Source organism: Dipteris shenzhenensis, chromosome 16, assembly GCF_047967505.1.
Source record: "Dipteris shenzhenensis isolate YYH24624 ecotype China chromosome 16, Dip_SZ_1.0, whole genome shotgun sequence".
Taxonomy (NCBI): domain Eukaryota; kingdom Viridiplantae; phylum Streptophyta; class Polypodiopsida; order Gleicheniales; family Dipteridaceae; genus Dipteris; species Dipteris shenzhenensis.
Window position 1 is genome coordinate 5247708 of NC_141611.1, and position 17205 is coordinate 5264912.

Here is a 17205-nt window from a genome sequence, read left to right on the forward strand (position 1 = left end):
GCTTGCGAATAACGCAATCCATTTTGATAGCATACATACAATTCTATCTACCCCTCATCATGTTTACTACGGCAGATTTGGTTTCCTTTATGTCTGCTATCATGGAGATTTTCTGGCGTTCAAAAAATGGCAAGAAAAGTCCCATATTACTCTTTATGCATCGTCTCTGTTCTCCAAAGATGCACGGGGGTTTGAACATACTCAATATTCAAATGCATATAATTGCTCACAGGGGGAAAATGATGTTGCAGTTTATGCAAGGGGATCAGCCTTGGGCTTTCATGATCCGCTCTCTTTTGTTGCATATTGATACTTCTGCTTTTGGGGCAGCCCACGCAGTGGGATTTTCTATTTGGCTCTATTCAAGGCAAGATCAGAGGTTGCCCTTTTGTGTCTCGTTTGCTTCTTGATTGGAAGCATATTTTATCCCACTTGGAATGGAATGGTAGGGATTCTTTGTTGGGAAATTCCTTGAGGGCTGAGAATCTTTATTGGTCCAAAGTATTCCACCCTCCTTTGGCTATACAAGAACCCAGGCGTTCTTATTTTATATCTTTCAAAGGTATTGCTACTGTGGCGGATGTACTTCAGGATGATGGCACTCTTTTATTCTTTTCTGTGGCTACTAGCAAGTATGGTTTAGGAGCTCATTATCGTCCTTTATGGCACAAAATTTCAGAAATGCTTCAACCTTTCTTGCCGGTACCTCGTTTGGAACTTCAGGATAGGCTTGAGGATTGGACTCTCCATTCTTTCTCTTCTTCAGCCCGTCCTTTGAAGCTATCACATATCACAGTGCCTTCTCTGTATAAAGTGTTGTTACCTCCGCCTTGGGTTTCTGACAGAGCTAGTTCTATTTGGCATATGGGTCGTCTATCAAAGTGGTGGAGAAAGCAGCTGCGTCTCCTTTGGCACTATAAAGTCCTTCTTCGGCAACAGCTTTTCCGTTGGCGAGTTCTACTTGGCATTTTCCCATCTGGGCAGTTACTCATGCATAGACATATTGCCCCGGCTATACAGATGCCTACATTCTACTGAATCTATGCTTCACATTTTCTGGCACTGTCCACATACTTGTGATTTCCTCGCTCTAATTCGTCAGGAGCTTGCGAGATTTCCTACTGTTACTTTTGGCAGGTTCTTCTGGTTATTTGGTTTCATCCCGCTAGACAAGGTTTTGATCTATTGGGCACTTTGGACTCTATGGATGGACAGAAATCATAGTCTTTGGTGATCCTACCTTTCCATCTTTCATTTTTTTCAAACGGTCTCTGCGGCAATCGTTTTATGACTGCTTTCAGACTCATCTGATTGATCATGATGTATATATGGCTTATACTGAAATTTTCCGTTGAGTTACCAAAAAAAAAAGGAAGTGTGTGAGAGACAAAGAGAGAGAGAGAGAGAGAGGGTTTCCACCCAAAAAAAAGGTGTGTGTGTGTGTGTCCGCCAAGGGTGTGTCTGTGTAAGAGAGAGAGAGGACCTGCAGCCCTTGCTCCAGCCCTCCCATCAGCTCGTTAGCCTCCTTAGACAAGCCCGTCTACCTCAGCTACGTAATGCTCCAAATCAGCGACCCAAAACAGCTGTCTGGGGTCATAATTCCCTGCTCTACAGGCCCGCCATAGCTCCGTACAGGTGTATGGACCTGTACGGCCTTTTCCGCCCTATTCAGGCTGCTGCTGCTGGCTCGTTTCTTGCTCTTGGGTTGCTGTTGTACCAGGTTTGCTTACGGGCTGCTTCTAAACGCTGGTTCTAAGGGTTTTCTCTTCCTCCTTTCTCTCCTTTTTGGTTCCTGGGTCTTGTGTACTCTTTCCATCGCCAGAACTTCTCTTTTTTCTTTGATTTCTAGTTCATCTTGGATCTTTTTCTAGTTTTTTCTCTTTTCCTTCTCCAAAACTTGTATTTTCTTCTCTCTAAATCCCTAAATATCTATTTCCTCTTCTTCTCCTTGCAAATACACTATTTTCTTCTTCTCTGTGGGCTGTTTTTCGGGACTGTTTTTTCTCTTTTATCACTTTACAGGTACCCCCTTTTTGGGTTCCATCTTCTTCAAAAGACACGGCTGAATACTCTTATGAAAAAACTTTTCAAAACGATCAATCGGCTCAATGCAAAAAGCAAAAGCAGGCTGAGGGTCAGCATGACCCCGTGCATGATTTTGTTGAAGCACAACTGGTGTATGATGTCATGCACGAAGGATTTGCAGACACAAGGAAAGACTCTGTTCCATCAGTTGGTCTCATGGTTGAAGTGGATGAAATTGTGGATCCAATTGGAGAATATGCCAAAAATGGTCTATGCAGGAAAGATAGGGAAGCACTCTTTCTCAGGTGTAGTCATTCTGATTAAGCATGAGCTTCAACCAGTTATTGCTTTAAATGACAATCAAGATAGATGGATTATTCTTCAATGCATCATTCAAGGCGAGGTGTTTGAATTTGCTTCTATATATGCACCTCAATCTTCTCGGAATAGAAGTGTAATTTGGGATGCCATGCAACGATATCCATGGAGATATCATGCCTTTATATGTGGGGATTTCAATCATGCTCCGCAACAGGGTGACAAAACATCAGGAAATACTCATATGTTAATCTCTGAAAGGCATGCATGGTCTCAATTACTGATTCATCTTGATTTGGTTGATCTTTGGAAGGAATTGTAGCCTTTGTCACCTGGATACACTTTTTAACATAATGCCCTTTCTTCTTACCAGGCACGTCTGGATCGCTGGTATAGTGTAGCCCCGCAACAAAATGATGATTTTACATGCAAAATGTGGATTGACTATGCCTTTGTGCATTCAGATCATGCACCGTTATGGTTGAGGCTATCTTTTCATGATATGCCAGATGAAAGATTGCCTCAAAGGCGACATCTGATTGTGAACAATAGCTATTTGCAGCATGTTGCTTTCAAGGCAATGGTTACTAATGCCTATCAATCTCTGTCTTCTTAGAGCCAATTTGATATTGATAATGCATGGGATTCTTTTGTTTCCAAAATGCAAGTTGTTTCTATTGCATCTCGTCCACAATTCTGTGCAACTCCTTATTAAAACGTATAGACGTTCCATGCTGTGCCATACTACACGCATGCAAGATTGTATTCAAACATTACTGTTACGTCTCCAAAGACTCCGCCGATCTAATACCTTCGTCCGCTTGGAATAAGTAGCATGCAGTAAATTGTTGGCCAAACGCCCATCAAGTACCATAAAGACACCAAAACTTGGTTCATTTGGTACCCCTCATCTGCTTTCAAAAACAGCAACCGTTCCAAAAAGTATTGATCGAATACCTGCAATCATTCCAGCATTTAGCACCAAGAACTGAGTCTGTAATTCCAAATCCCTCGCGTGAAAATCCTCCCTTGCCGAAATTCTGAAAGTTTTCAAAAGGGAACACAATTAAGCCCAAATTTGGCTAGGCAATGCAAGCTAGGATGTACCGGAGTTTGATTTGGAGAATACAGAGAGCAATACGCAATGAAGGCTACCCATATTGCAAAAATGAAAGCAGTCGAAGCCCATCCCATTGCACCTCGACCTCCACCTCCACCACCTCCGTCTCCGTCATTCTCAGGCGGTCCTTGACCACCTGAAGCGTCCATGTTTTCGTCTTCGATCGTAGATTCTTTCATCAGGCTGCTTCTGCACAGTACACTTGATGGGATCTTACCGTGGGAGACAAATGCCAACCTCGACGAATACACTAAGCTGGATAACCGAGGGCCAAGCGGCAAAGTAGCGGACTGGAATGAGGTATGGGTGCGAGAAGGCGCAAAAGAAAGCAATTGGCGATGGAATGAGGGGGGGAGGGAAATGGTGCTGGGGTAGAGTGGAGCAGGTCGAAGGGGAAGCAAGGTGGATAGGCGGAGAGGTGGTGAGAAGGAAGGAGAAGGGGAATGCAGAGGAGGCAGAGCCAGAGCCAGAGCCAGAGCCATGTTGGGCAGCAGCAGCTTCTTCTTGTTGTTGGAACGATCAAAGATGGTGAGAATGGTGTGAGCTGCTCACAAATTGCCAACTAGATAGATCCTCTAGAATCCCCCGCCTTAGATACTACCAAAGCAATACGTCAAAACTCACATTTTGTGCTTTTGTGCACCTTTGCAACCCGGAATACTCTCACAAAGAATGCTCTTCCTACATGGACAAATTTATGGGCACTTGGCCCACACTCGTCTCGTCAACTTACACACCCTCGACCACATCCGAGGACACCACGCCCCAACCTCCAAGATTTGAACCCGTGAGGATGGTGAGGTGTGGAGTGTTAGCCAAGAGCCTCGTTATTACTAGATGCTCTCTACAATCCAAGCACACACCATGCGATATAGCACCATTAACAAAGCATATCACATCTCAAAACTCTGATTCAAAACCAAACATCGGCAGCCTGGAATACTCGCACCAAGAGTGCTTTTAGTACGAGGACAAATTGACAAGAGGGCTTCCCCATGTTAACCACTTGTGCCCAAATGTTGAACTTGTGTAAAGTTTTGAGAAGGGTTATCCATCAATCTTCAGAGAATACCTATACACTCTATACAATAAACCTGCAACATTTTCATTTTCATCTGTTGAAATATTTCCTCAATTTTGTAAAATTTCTAGAATTTTGGGCAATCTAGTTATATTTTAGCTAAAAATCTCCAAGTTTTGAAGAAAAACCATCAAAAGTTAAAAACCCTAGTTTTATGGTTTGTTGAGAAAAATGTTTCCTGTGAACACTGGTACTACTTATGGCAAAAGTTTGCTACAAGGCATAGGGGGACAAAGGCTCATAAGGGGTCGTGGAGAAGCAAGGATGATGTAGCTAACGGTGATATTCTAGTCCCTTTTTTTTTGTAAGCTCAAATTGAGGGAGGAATAGATGTAAGCAATGTAGAGTGAAGAGATGTGAAAGCAGGCAAGAAGAATGGATGAAGTCAAGCTCTTACACAAATAATGTACGACCAAGTAAGAAGTTTTCATATGAGGAAATTTTGAAGTAGATACAACTTGACATTGCAATGAGGTAGGACGAGAAACTTTTTTTTAATTTTTTAAAAGGACGAGAAGTTAAAGACCTATCTTAAACAAAACTTCGAGAAGATTTTGCTTGTAATAACCCTAGAATAGATCATTTAATGATATCGGTTGCATAGCTTATCTCCACACTTTGAATGCCAATAGAAACAAAAATCATATCTGTTTGCTATGGTGATGATCGTAGAGCACAAGATTTGGAATCTACAAACCGAAAAAAAACAGAGGTAGGGATGTGATGTTTGATGAACTATTGGCTATCACTTATTGATATCATTGAGAAAGAGAAAGAAAGAAAGATGGGCCCATGATTGACGAAGAATCTTCATTTGAATCTATTGAAAAGGATCCCAACTTGATAACTTGCCTAAATGACTTCATGAAATAGTTAGAGGAGGGCAAGCTATAGATGAACCATCCACTAGCAAGGCACAAATGAGAACTAAATGGAATATTTATTTTTAAAAAGCAAATCTTTGATATTTAAAATATCATTGCATAACACCTGTATGGAAAAAAAACAAGCAAAAAAATGGCCTAAATTTAAGACTATTTTTCATTAAATTTCAAAATTTTTCAAAATTTACGTAATTTTTAAAAACACAATACATAGTCCTTATGGTTCACTAACTTCATCTAAGGAATTCAAAAGTTGGGCAAATTTTTTGTACAATGATATTCCAAAAAAGATGAACTTTTGGAGATCACTACACAAACCAAAAATATACATGCACCATCTCACTCTACAAGTCCATCCTCTTCGATATGAACACCTGCAATTGCATCATCATCAAAGACATTTTCATGATTCGATGATGATCCAGATGTGGATGATCCAACCTCCTTGATACTATCATTTAGAACATTCTCTTCGTCCCTATGAGGACCTAATTTTTTTTCTATTTTGCAACTATGTGAGTCTAGTAGAGGGTCATTTACCAAGATGAGTCGCATAGGATTGAACCATCTCAAAAAGGATGTCTATTGTCTTCTTTCTTGGGTATCCATCAATTGTAAGTTCAAAGTCATAAACAAGTATGTCTACTTCTCCAAGAATACAAGAACATCCAATCGCGGTTGGTTTTTAGTGCCCCTTCCGACCCTTTTCCTCTTTGCACATGCAATTGATTCCGGAACATATTTCCCTTTCAATGGATTAGCATGTGTGGCCTTGAGTCATTGCATAGCAATGGAAGTCACTTACCCTTGCATAGAGTTCTCCCACATTCGCAATTCAAGTTGGATGTCCTAGAGAGTCCTCTCGAGCAAGAGTTGCAATTGTGGGTCCAACCTTTGTACAAAACCTGCCCACATTGTACTGAGCTCTTCTTATCTTTGATGAGATCATCGTGCATCAAGGTACATCTCTTGTGCAGGCACATTGATCAAAGCTTCTAGCTCAAGAAGTAGACTCTGAGGTTGTACAACCTGTCCTATAAAGGAGGAGGAGATGTTAGCCATACAAAAGATTGCACAAAGTAGTAGTGTTATTCTTGAACCAATAAAGGATGAAGGCTTGGTCTTCATAGAAAATATTCCACCGCACTCCACTGTCTCCACTTCTAGAGTATGTTTTTGCCTTCTTAATCAAGCTTCTCTTGTTAGACATGCACCTTTCATATTCAACATCCATGGCTTGACCTTGTGCCTGCTTCACCTCACTATCAATAACTAATGGCTCTTCCATTGAAGCATGAATTTCATGGGCTTGAATGAAGGACAAAAATTGTAAGCCATTCATGGGCAACAATCTGGAAAAGAGGCATATTGATTAGCATATAGATATGTTCTTTGATCTACTTTCCTCTTTATAAGAAGTTGATGTTGAAAACTCAAATCATTTCTTGGTATGACATTCCTCACTTGCTCCACGTTCCATAAAGCTTCTATAATCATAAATCTCATTCCAGTGATAAATGTCAGGTTGTATAGTATAAGATTCTTTCACAAGATCCATCATCTCTACCAAAGTGAATGCACCATTTCTTCCAAGCTTCCAAGAGATCCCAAGATACTTCTCGGGATTCTTCATGCACTTTCTTCTATGCTTTGTCAGCTTTGATCATTCTTGGGCTTGTTGATCTCTATGGTGCTTAAGAGCACTTTTGATTTGATATGCATGTAAAAATGCACAAAAATTATTAAAAGTACTCAAAACCTTTTGGGAATCAAATTGTACATGTAAAAAGCTTGGTGCCTTGTTCGCTTGAGGTTGTTACCCTTTTGCCTTGAGGTTTGCGCATATATTGCATATTCCCATTCTTACTTTCTTGGGAATCTTCACATTATCAAACAAGTACTTCCACAATCGAATAAAATGACTATAGCTAGCAAACCTTTCATCTCCCTCACACATCTTCTCCTTGTATAGTGTGTAAACCTCAAATCATGCGTAACTATCCACCAAATGCAATTTTCTTGTTGTGGGCATCACTTTTGCATTCATAGGAAAGTAGCTTTCCATCCATGTTATGGCCATATCTCGGCCATATGTCCAATAGGCCCAATAACATGTGGCTTCCTAAAACACCTTGTTCTCTTTTCTACACATGTGAACCTTGAATTCCCCAAGCTATGAATGTTTATTCATGCTAATCCCATCCCAAGGATCGGATTAGCCTCCATCTTCATGCTAATTGATGTGGCTGCAAGATAATTTGATCCCCAAGATTGGATTAGCCTAAAGAAGCAGGCTAATTTGATCTTCAGAATCCAATTAGTATGCATGTTTACTAAATTTGATCCTACGGACCACGTTAGCATGAAGGTGCCCATTAATCCAATCCTTGGTGTTGGACTCGGGAGTTCTAGTATAAAAATTTCAATCCTTAGGATTGGAATTTCTTCAATAACATGTAATTTCCTTGAATTTTTTGTTTTCTTCATTTATTTCATGTTCTTTTCGTCTTTTTATTGATAAAAAATATGTTCTTTTTATTGAGTTTTACATGTTTTTCTTAAAGAATTTGATGAAACAACCTAATTTGAATTATTCTAGTTATTCTTATTGGTTTTTAGCTATTGTTTCTTATTCAATTGCCATTTCCTCTTATCTTCTTTTGTACAAACCAATAAAGCTAAAGTTTAAGAAGCCAACCAAACAAGGTGACCCTCTTACTTCTCCTCCTAAGCCAACTCCATCTAAGGCAGCCAAGAGTTCTAAGTTAAAAGCAAGTTCTTCTCCAACTAAGTCAAAACAATTTCATTCTAGAGGTCAAAACAAGGGATCCATTGACCCAAATGTGCCTCTAAAGAAGAAGCTTTTGGTGGGGGAAAGGCGCCTATATAAGGTCCTTTACGAAATCCCTAGTCTGGTTGGATGGCTGGTAGGGCTCAATTGAGTAGCTCTATGGTCCGCCGACTTGGGGAGGGGCAAAGGCAGCCTATAAATGGTCCTTTAGGGATTCCATAAGCCCTTACTTGGAGCTACCTTTAGGGGCCCTTTGAGGCTCCTACCTCCTTCCCTCTTTCATAGGCCACCCTTAAATCATGCAAATTTGTTACACTGGGGTGCTGCGAGATGCTGAGTGTGGAGCCAGTTGTCACCACCACTTGTGCTTTAGCTAATGGGTTTCTTTGCATGGTTGATTACAGCATGATTGGATTTTGATGACAATTCTTCTTTGAAAGGGATGGATTTTAACATCTGTGTAATTTCTATATGGGTAGTTAGATAGGGCTTGTCAAGTAGATGGCTCCAGTGTGTTTAATATTTTTAATCTGAGCACTAGAGCTTTAGTCATAGAAGTTTTAGTAAAGGTTGTCATGAGATCTCCCAAGCTGATGTGCTAGGATCGAAGAGCCTTGTGTGCTCTTTGCAAGGGCATAGGTCTCGCCTCAATTGGAGTCCAGACGACTAGGAAATGTCCATTTTTGTGAGCAGCCTGCAACCATTCTAGATCCTTTTGCTGTGTGATGTAATTCCTGATTCAGAGTAGTGGTAATCATCTCTGAATCAGGAATGATCTCATCAATATTCAGCAACTGCTCTCGTAAATCCTGTAGCTTTGTGAGGTGCACTGACATGGAGTCACCCTCTTCCATATGTGTATGAGACAATTCTCTTTTCAAAAAAGACACCCTGGCATCATTCCAAGCTGCATACATGCTCTCCAAAATATTCCATGTTGCCTTTGAGGTCTTACATGACCGGATATGCAGAATGATGAATCTTTTCACGGAAAGAGAAATACACGACAAAGCTAAAGCATCACGTGAATCCCATCTCTTCTGCTCTGGAGTGGTAGGTATAACTGCACCAATAACTTGTGCTGCAGTTGTACCCTGTGCACGACCTTTGCCTCCTCCTTGTTGGGGAGGGGTATTAGGTGCCACATTTGCTGGTCGGAACTCATCCCCACTTACATAGTCCCACAAATTATGAGAAATCAGAATATTGCATACCATAAAACTCCAGAGGGAGTAGTTGGTACCATCCAGCTTGTCCTCTTGTGAGAGACCACTTCACCCCAGAGGTGTGCGTGGTGCATGCCAATCCGCTTGGCCTCATTCCACTTCACCTCTCATTCCGTTCTCTCTAGCCCACCCACGTTCCGATGTGTGCATGTTGTAGTCTCTGTTTCGTGTTCCGATAAGAGGTGTAGGCTAAAGCATGGAAATCAGATCTCATGCGCACGTGAATGAGAAAGAGGGATTGATTATTATAACGATTGATGGAGGCTTTCGCCTCCATGGGAGTTCAAGGGTTTAGAAGTGGATTTTAGGGTTCAAAAGGGGGATAGGGTTGAGAGAGCTAACTAGGAGTTACAGGGTTCAGAGTGGGTTGGAGGGTTTAGGAGGAGTCCAAGGTTGAGGAGTGGAGAGCTAGTCTCTTTCGTGGATTCGAGGGGTAAGGGTTGAGGAGGAGGGACAACGAAGGAAGAGGAAGAGGGAGGAGGGTGGAGGAGGAGGGAGGGGGAGGGAGAGGGAGGAGGAGGAGGGAGGAGAAGGAGGAGGGAGGAGGAGGAGGAAGGAGGAGGAGGGACAAGGAAGGAGGAGGAAGGAGGAGGGAGGAGGAGGAGGGAGGAGGAGGAGGAGGAAGGAGGAGGAGGAGGGACAAGGAAGGAGGGAGGAAGGAGGAGGGAGGAGGAGGAAGAGGAGGGAGGAGGAGGGACGAAGGAGGAGGAGGAGGGAGTACAAGGGTAGAGAGTGCAAGGGTAAGGGCATGCTAGAACACGATAGTATAAGAGAGCATGCACGCAATGGAGATCAATTGCATGAACACAATAGTGAGCTTGAACACTGAACCCCAAAGAGTGGGAGCTTCATTCCATTGAGAGATATTTATACATGTTGGTCTCTACACAATACGTAGGTACCTCGGTGGTGGGACCTCTTTTGTAGGAGACCTTTTGGACAGGAGTCCCTCCACTTTTGGGAAGGACCTTTTGGGTCTCTACACAAAGTGGGGGGACCTTTTGGGTCTCTACACAAAGTGGAGGGACCTTCGAAAGTGTAGGCTTGTAGTATTTCTCTCTCTAGATTTAGTATTTCTCTCTCTAGATCCTAATTTTTCAAGTATGATTGGATCTTTTCTAGAGAGGATTTGGGCTATCCTCATCCTTTAAGATTTATCATACCATCTTTCAATCTCAAGATATTACAAGCGGAGCTTTGCCGCTACTCTACACACACAATGCTCTCATAGTGGTTGTCTTAGGCTACACTTCTGGCCCTTGTTACCACAGGGTTAACAACTCCGCTGGACCAATTTGATTACTCGCCCTCAAGTTATGGTTGGGTCTACAGATGATGTTGTGATGTGGTTGTCTTTACCCAATGAGTATGGTAAAGATGGCGACGGTGATAGATGGAGCGAGCTTCTTGTTGATCTTTTCCTTGTAATCCACGAACATCGTAGATTGCTTGCTTAGTTTTTAAGAAGCCAGTGTCAACCATTTCTTCAAACAAACACACATAATGCCCTTGAAGAGATACGGCCCTTTGAAAGAGGCGACTTGTTGTTTGAGCATCTATCTGTTGATTTGGATTGAAGCTGAGGTTGGCCAAATGGTCGTCAATGGTGAGGGACACCTCCAGGATGACTACTAAGGCTTCACTGTATCTTGCACTTTCCTTGAGTGTTTTGTCATAACTGCTTTGCATAATTGATGCATGTCCGTCCAAGGCTCTGATGAGTGTTTCCTAGCTTGTCCATTTGATTTTAGAGTTTCTATTGATTAATGGCCAACTGCGAGAAGCATCTACATTATTTGGATTATGATGATTGCCATCCCACCGGTAGCGACGAGGCACCGCATCAAATATGGGATCCATGCCAAAGGAAGATGGAGCCTACATGTATTCAAGGAGGTACTTTTCATTGAGCAACTTTGGTCTACGCCAAGCAGGCTGTGGCTCCAATTTCATGCTGATGTCTAGAGTGATTTGTGCTTGGTGGATACTCATTGAAATTTTGGAGAGTTCCCATCCTCTTCTTATCTACATGTTTGGGTATTGCCTCCAAAAATCACCAATGGAATTACCGGGCATGGGAATCCTATCTGTATCTTGTTGCAACTCCCTTGTGGGTGTGCGAATTGGATTATCCAATTCTTGGAGCTCATTGATGGAATCATTAATGGTGTCTTCCATTGAAAACTCAAGGGAGATTGGAGGAACATGTGGTCTTGGGGGAGAGGAAGAGGTTATAGGGGAAAAGTTTGAGGTCGGAGCAAGTAATGAATTTGAGAAGGTAGAAGTAGGGGTGTTGGTGGAAAGTGGAGGGAGAGTAGGGCAAATCGATTTAGCAACTTGATAATCCTCAAGGGATGGATTATCAAGTGTTAGAAAAAAGTTAGGTGTAATTGGATGATAGGAGTTAGATTCTTGGATTAGGCGATAGTGTTGAGAGGCATGGGCAAAGGGGCATGGCAAGGAATATGGATTAACGTGGATTTCTGGAAAGGTATGGAGGATAGTACTGGAGTTAGGTAGGGATGTGAGTAGATTGGAATATAGAGTGGCAAGATAGGGGAGATTAGATTGAAGGTAGACCACATATTCCTCTGGCATATTCCTGTCACTTCTAGTAGGCATTGATAGCTTTAATTTTGGATTCTTCTTGGAGTTGTATCCCATGGAAGTTGTTGGTGATTGTTGCAGTAAAGGTAGGAGTCCAGCTACTACCTGAAGAGGGGGGCTTCCCATCAAGCATTCATATAGTAGTATTGCATCAGCCTTTAACCGTATGAGATTTGCATGAATTGAGAGATAGAACACATTCCTCTCATCTTCATCCATATACTGGCATAGATCTCGGAGAGTTTTTGTGCTTACTAGTCTAGTCCAATCAAGACTAGACACTACATGTAACATTTTGATTTGCAAGTTTGAAGTATGCGTATTCTTCCTTTAAGGTGATCCTCTTACTGGAGGACTGCAACAAGCTCTTGGTATAATGTAGTGATGCCTTGTAGCAAAAGATCTTGTGCTGACCCCTCCGCATTGTCATTGGCTTGACCCAGTAGTTGAATTTCCAACTTATTGCTTTTTGATTTTGCCACTCCATGCACTTATCTTTATACTTACCCAATGTGGAGGTATATGCAAGCTTTAGACTATTGAATTGTTGAGCTGCTTTTGGATGCCCTTGAAATTGATATTAAGCACGTGGAGTTGGAGTATCTCTTGTTCTCGAGCATCCAGTTCTGCTTTGGTGTGCACAAGTATCTCTCTTGATGCCATGCATTCCTTCTCTAGTGCTTGAATTTGATGTTCACCCTCTTTGAGGTTGTTTTGCAACTCATTGTTTGTGTCTAATGTGGCATGGAGCTGATCCTCTTTAAGTAGTAATCTTTCATTTAAGTGCACCATTTCCTTCTTGATATCATCACAAGTAGTTTACATATGGGAAAGGGATAACTCGACCTTTTCCTTGTGGTTCAAGGCATCAAATAACTATAGGTGTTTTTCTTGTAGAAAAATCGTGGCTTGTAGGGCATCCTTTCTACTTTCTTCTAGAGTATTTTGTGCAAGGAGCTATTCCTGCATTTCTTCCGCCATGCTTTCCTTGAGCTTCATAATTTCAGTCTCGGCACTCTGCAACTTGGACTGGAATGATGGGAGCATCTGTCTTTCCATTTCTCTTTCCTACTCATCTAATGCATGGTAGCAAATAATTGAGATCATTGTTGTAACTGTTGGTTGTGATGTATGATCTGGAATGTGCTATGGCCTTGCTTGTATTGGACATACAGTTGACTCCCATGTGCCCATGTGGAATGTTGATCTATTTCTTGAACAACAGTCTGTTGTATGGTGCCACTAGAGACATTTGGGGGTTATGACTCTAGAGTCATGGAGTCTCGTCAACATTGGTGACTTGTGATTCTTGGAGAGGCATGCTATTTGGCTCTCTTGCAAAGTCATTGTGTGGAATACTATCCTCTTGGATTTCCATGCTCGAGTCCTTCTGTTGCAGGAGTAAGATTGAACTAAGTTGCAGTATTCTTTGGCAGAGTTCCACATTGTCATTCTCTAGAGTCTATTCGTATTGTTGCCCTTCCATGCTATCCACATTGAGAGTAGGTGGAGGGTCTAATTCCCATTTTGGCGATAATATTAATGTTTCAAAGTCCTCTATATCTTGTGTTGAGAGGGGTGTAGAATCATCCTCTTGCTCTATTGCAAACCCAATTATGATGGCCAATAGATGGGCAATGTAGCTTTTTCCATTATGGGTATTGGATACATAATTGGTTAGCAACAAGGATATGTGTTGAGCCTAGTCTTGTAGTTTTGCTCTACCAAGGAGTGTAAGAGTTTTTACTGACATATAGTTTTTTCTCACTCATGTATGATTGAAAATGTCAGCTAAAAACTTAGCTGCCTCTTTGCATATGGGGTCTAGAATCATATCATGGCATATTCCCCCACTTTGTGACTTTGTGTTAGGTGGGAATAAATCCTAAATTTCAGAGAATCTTGCATCCAAATGTTTCTTTGGATATACTGCTACCCTTTCTAAAACTGTTTTAGTCAATGGTAGGGGATAATGATTGCTGATTGTTGCTGCATTGACGTTCTTTAGATTCACACATATTCTAAGCTTCTTGTTTTTCTTAGGGACAATCACAATTGGTGACACCCAATCGGTATGCTCGATCTCATAAATGAAACCGACATCCAGTAATTCTTCTAGTTCTTCATAGACATGGGTGCCATACTTGGGATTTGTCTTGTAAGGTCCACATACCTTTGGTTTGTATCCTTCCCTTATTGGTATGGTATGTACTGCAAGTTCTGGGGAAATCCCTGTAGGACCAAGCCATGCAATCTTTATATTCCATTAGCAATGCTTTTAATTCTGTTTCTTCTTCTAGAGTGAGCTGCTCACCGATGTATATAGGCTTTTCTTCTTCTCCATCCAAGGCAAGATTCAATTTCCTTGTCTTGGTTGGGTCCTTCATAAACTGGGGCATCCTCAATATTCTATGTTTCTTTGAGCTTCGATTCCCCGACTGGCCTAGGCATTGCTATTGTTGCTTCTCCTCTAGTGTAGTTTTTAAAGTAATCAGGAACTTCCCTTAGGCTTTCGTGGCACTTTGAGGTGCTTGCTTGACTGCTAGCTCCACTGGAAGATATTTGGTTCAATTCACCTATGTTCCCTTGTTCTTCTTGTTTGTTACTCTTCACCATTTCACTCTTCATTCTGACATTGGGTTTGAACTTTCTAATCTTTTTGCTTTGTGAGACCAATGATCGATTTTAAATAGGAGTTGCACTCCCAAGGAGTGGTTCTTCGGCCATACAAACACCTTCAAGCCCTTTAGGATCCCATTTAAAATTTGGGGATTCAGGTGCTTTTGTGGGCTTAGTTAAGTACAATTCAACCACTCTAGTCTGCATTCTTTTGAATTCATTGAAGTGCTCTATCTTGGCCTTTTGGCACTATACACCCTCCTTTTTTTTCCAGGACCAATTCCTATTGGTATTCAATGGCCATGAGTGCCTCCAGGATTGCCAAGTCATTGTCAAATACTTGGCCTTCCAAGGTTGCATTATCAGCTTCTGTTTCTAGATCCCAATCTACGTCGGCACCATAGCCTTCTATTATGGACTCTTCAAGGTCACTGTCCCATTCGACACCTGTTATGAAGACTGGCATTTCCACTACTTTTGATTCATCATCCCATATTGGTGCTTCTAGTTGTATCATTTGGGCATCCACATCTGGCAACATTAGATGTGTTGTTTTACAATTATCTATTGTAGCCAATGTCTGTATCCAATTATTGATATTACTTTGTGTATCCCCCTCTATGGGCTTTAGTGCATTGGTAGGTACAGGGAATGCATGACTAGTGGTTGTAGTGGAAGAAGTGTCTTCAACATTTCTAGGAATAGTGGGTTTGATTTCCCTTGTTCCCAGATTTATCTTGATAGCAGTTTCATTATTTTGGATAATGATCCTATCGGTGCCCCAATCATGGAGTACCGATGTGCCATGGTCTTCCCAACAATATCTGGTATGCTGTGGCACCCTTGGGAAGATCCAAGATAGTAAACTAGAGCATGTGTCCAACTCCAGCAATTTCTGTTCACACATTGTCAACGATACCCAATGGCTTCATTTTCGTGTGGTCAGCTAGGCGGATGTTAAATGTGGCCTTCTGCATTAGAGGTAGGCCCCATTCTTCATATAGCTCTCTTGCTAGAATGTTTACTCCAGCTCCGCCGTCTACTATTGCTAGATATTGACCAAAGGCTTTATGCTCCAGTGGGATGGTTACATTTTTTATGTCATCACTAGCATCGAATTTTACTGAAATTACCTTTTCCTCTTCTTCAGGTGGGGGGAAGTATTGTGAAGATTCGATCCATCCCTTGAAGCTCTCCCACATTGTAGGGAAATTTCTTAGTAAAGTCCCAATTGGCATTGTGACAAGGTAGCTTATCAAGCTTGCTAGTGCGGTGCCATCCAATTCGGGATGTTTTGCATGTTCTTATTACCGGTTGGAAGTTGTTGGGATCAATCACTATGTCAATCTTGGGTGTTGATGGTGCTTTGACCTCTACTGCTACCATCCTGTTTGCCTCTAATTTTTCTTGCTCTTGTTGTACCCATTGCTTCAAGGCTTGGTAACGTGCCTTTTCAGTTTCAGCATTGCAATATGATTCCTTGGCTCCTTGGGTGGCACTTTTTGTGGATGTGCTAGGCATGGCCTCATTGTGTTGTGGGATTGGCATGGCTTGTTTTGCCAAAGGGCTCTTTGCTTTTTGAGTAGAAATGAGTTTTTGCCATGCCGCTTCTTTCTATTGTCTTGTTATGATCAAGACTAGCTGTGATGCCACACTTCATGTTGCCACACTATGATTTTCCACACTTATCATCCCCAGGGGTATTTTAGGTTTTACTTCCGTGGTTGGTTAAGGTTTTGTTCTTAATGGGCGATCCATGTCAGCATGCCCAACTCCGCATTCCCTGCACACAGATTGGAATGTAATGGGGTTACCCTTGTGTGCGCATATTGCTATGCAATGGTTTTCTCCACAACCAAAACACTTGATGGGTGTTTGATATGTGGTGGGCCTTACTTGATTAGCATACATCATGATTAGTCCGCCAGCACCATCCATGTAGTACATAGGGTATTCTATTTCATACTCATAGTGAGGTTCCAGCTCTTCAGTTTGGAGTTGTTGCACAGAAACTAATAAAACAAGATTGGGAGCCCATGGATATTGCAGAGGATTGGGATTCCTCATTAGTTGAGGCACTTCTGTTCTCACCTGGAGTGGGTTGAGACGTGGCACTTGTGCATTAGGTGCCAGTTCCAGTTGTCTATACACTGGGATTGGCAGCTGTTGGTATTGTTGGGGCTGGGGTTGTGCTACCCTCATATTGTAGAAATAAGTATTTACATCATGCCCATTCATTGGCTGTATGGTTGGCCATACAGTGTGGGCACCATGCCATGCACACTGTTGCGAGGCTATTAATGATCTTTTCCACTATCTTCCAAGTTGACTACCTAGCTACCCAGTGATCGACTTTGGTGTGAGTGTGCATGCACTCGTGAGGGAAGATGCCCTCTCTTGCAATCTGTAGGTTACTGTGCAAGGTTCACTACTCAATGTAGGGTGAGTGAAATTAAACGTCAATGTGGAATGAACATGGGGTGGAGTGTTGCATAAGTGAATTGTATGAGGATAGGTACATTAAGCAAAATGAC

The 17205-nt window shown here is 41.9% G+C and overlaps 1 protein-coding gene across 1 annotated transcript in view; it reads right to left on the reverse strand.

Annotated features, from left to right (window-relative positions):
* LOC147892448 (uncharacterized) overlaps positions 1 to 4042 on the reverse strand; it is a 40775-nt gene extending 36733 nt beyond the window's left edge. Inside the window, exons 1-2 of the mRNA XM_087387423.1 lie at positions 3451 to 4042; positions 3155 to 3300 (exon numbers count right to left, since the gene is read on the reverse strand). Of these exons, the coding sequence (XP_087243549.1) occupies positions 3155 to 3300; positions 3451 to 3945 (641 nt within the window). The 5' untranslated portion in view covers positions 3946 to 4042. The remainder of the gene's footprint in view (positions 1 to 3154; positions 3301 to 3450) is intronic.
* Positions 4043 to 17205: the final 13163 nt, after the last annotated feature.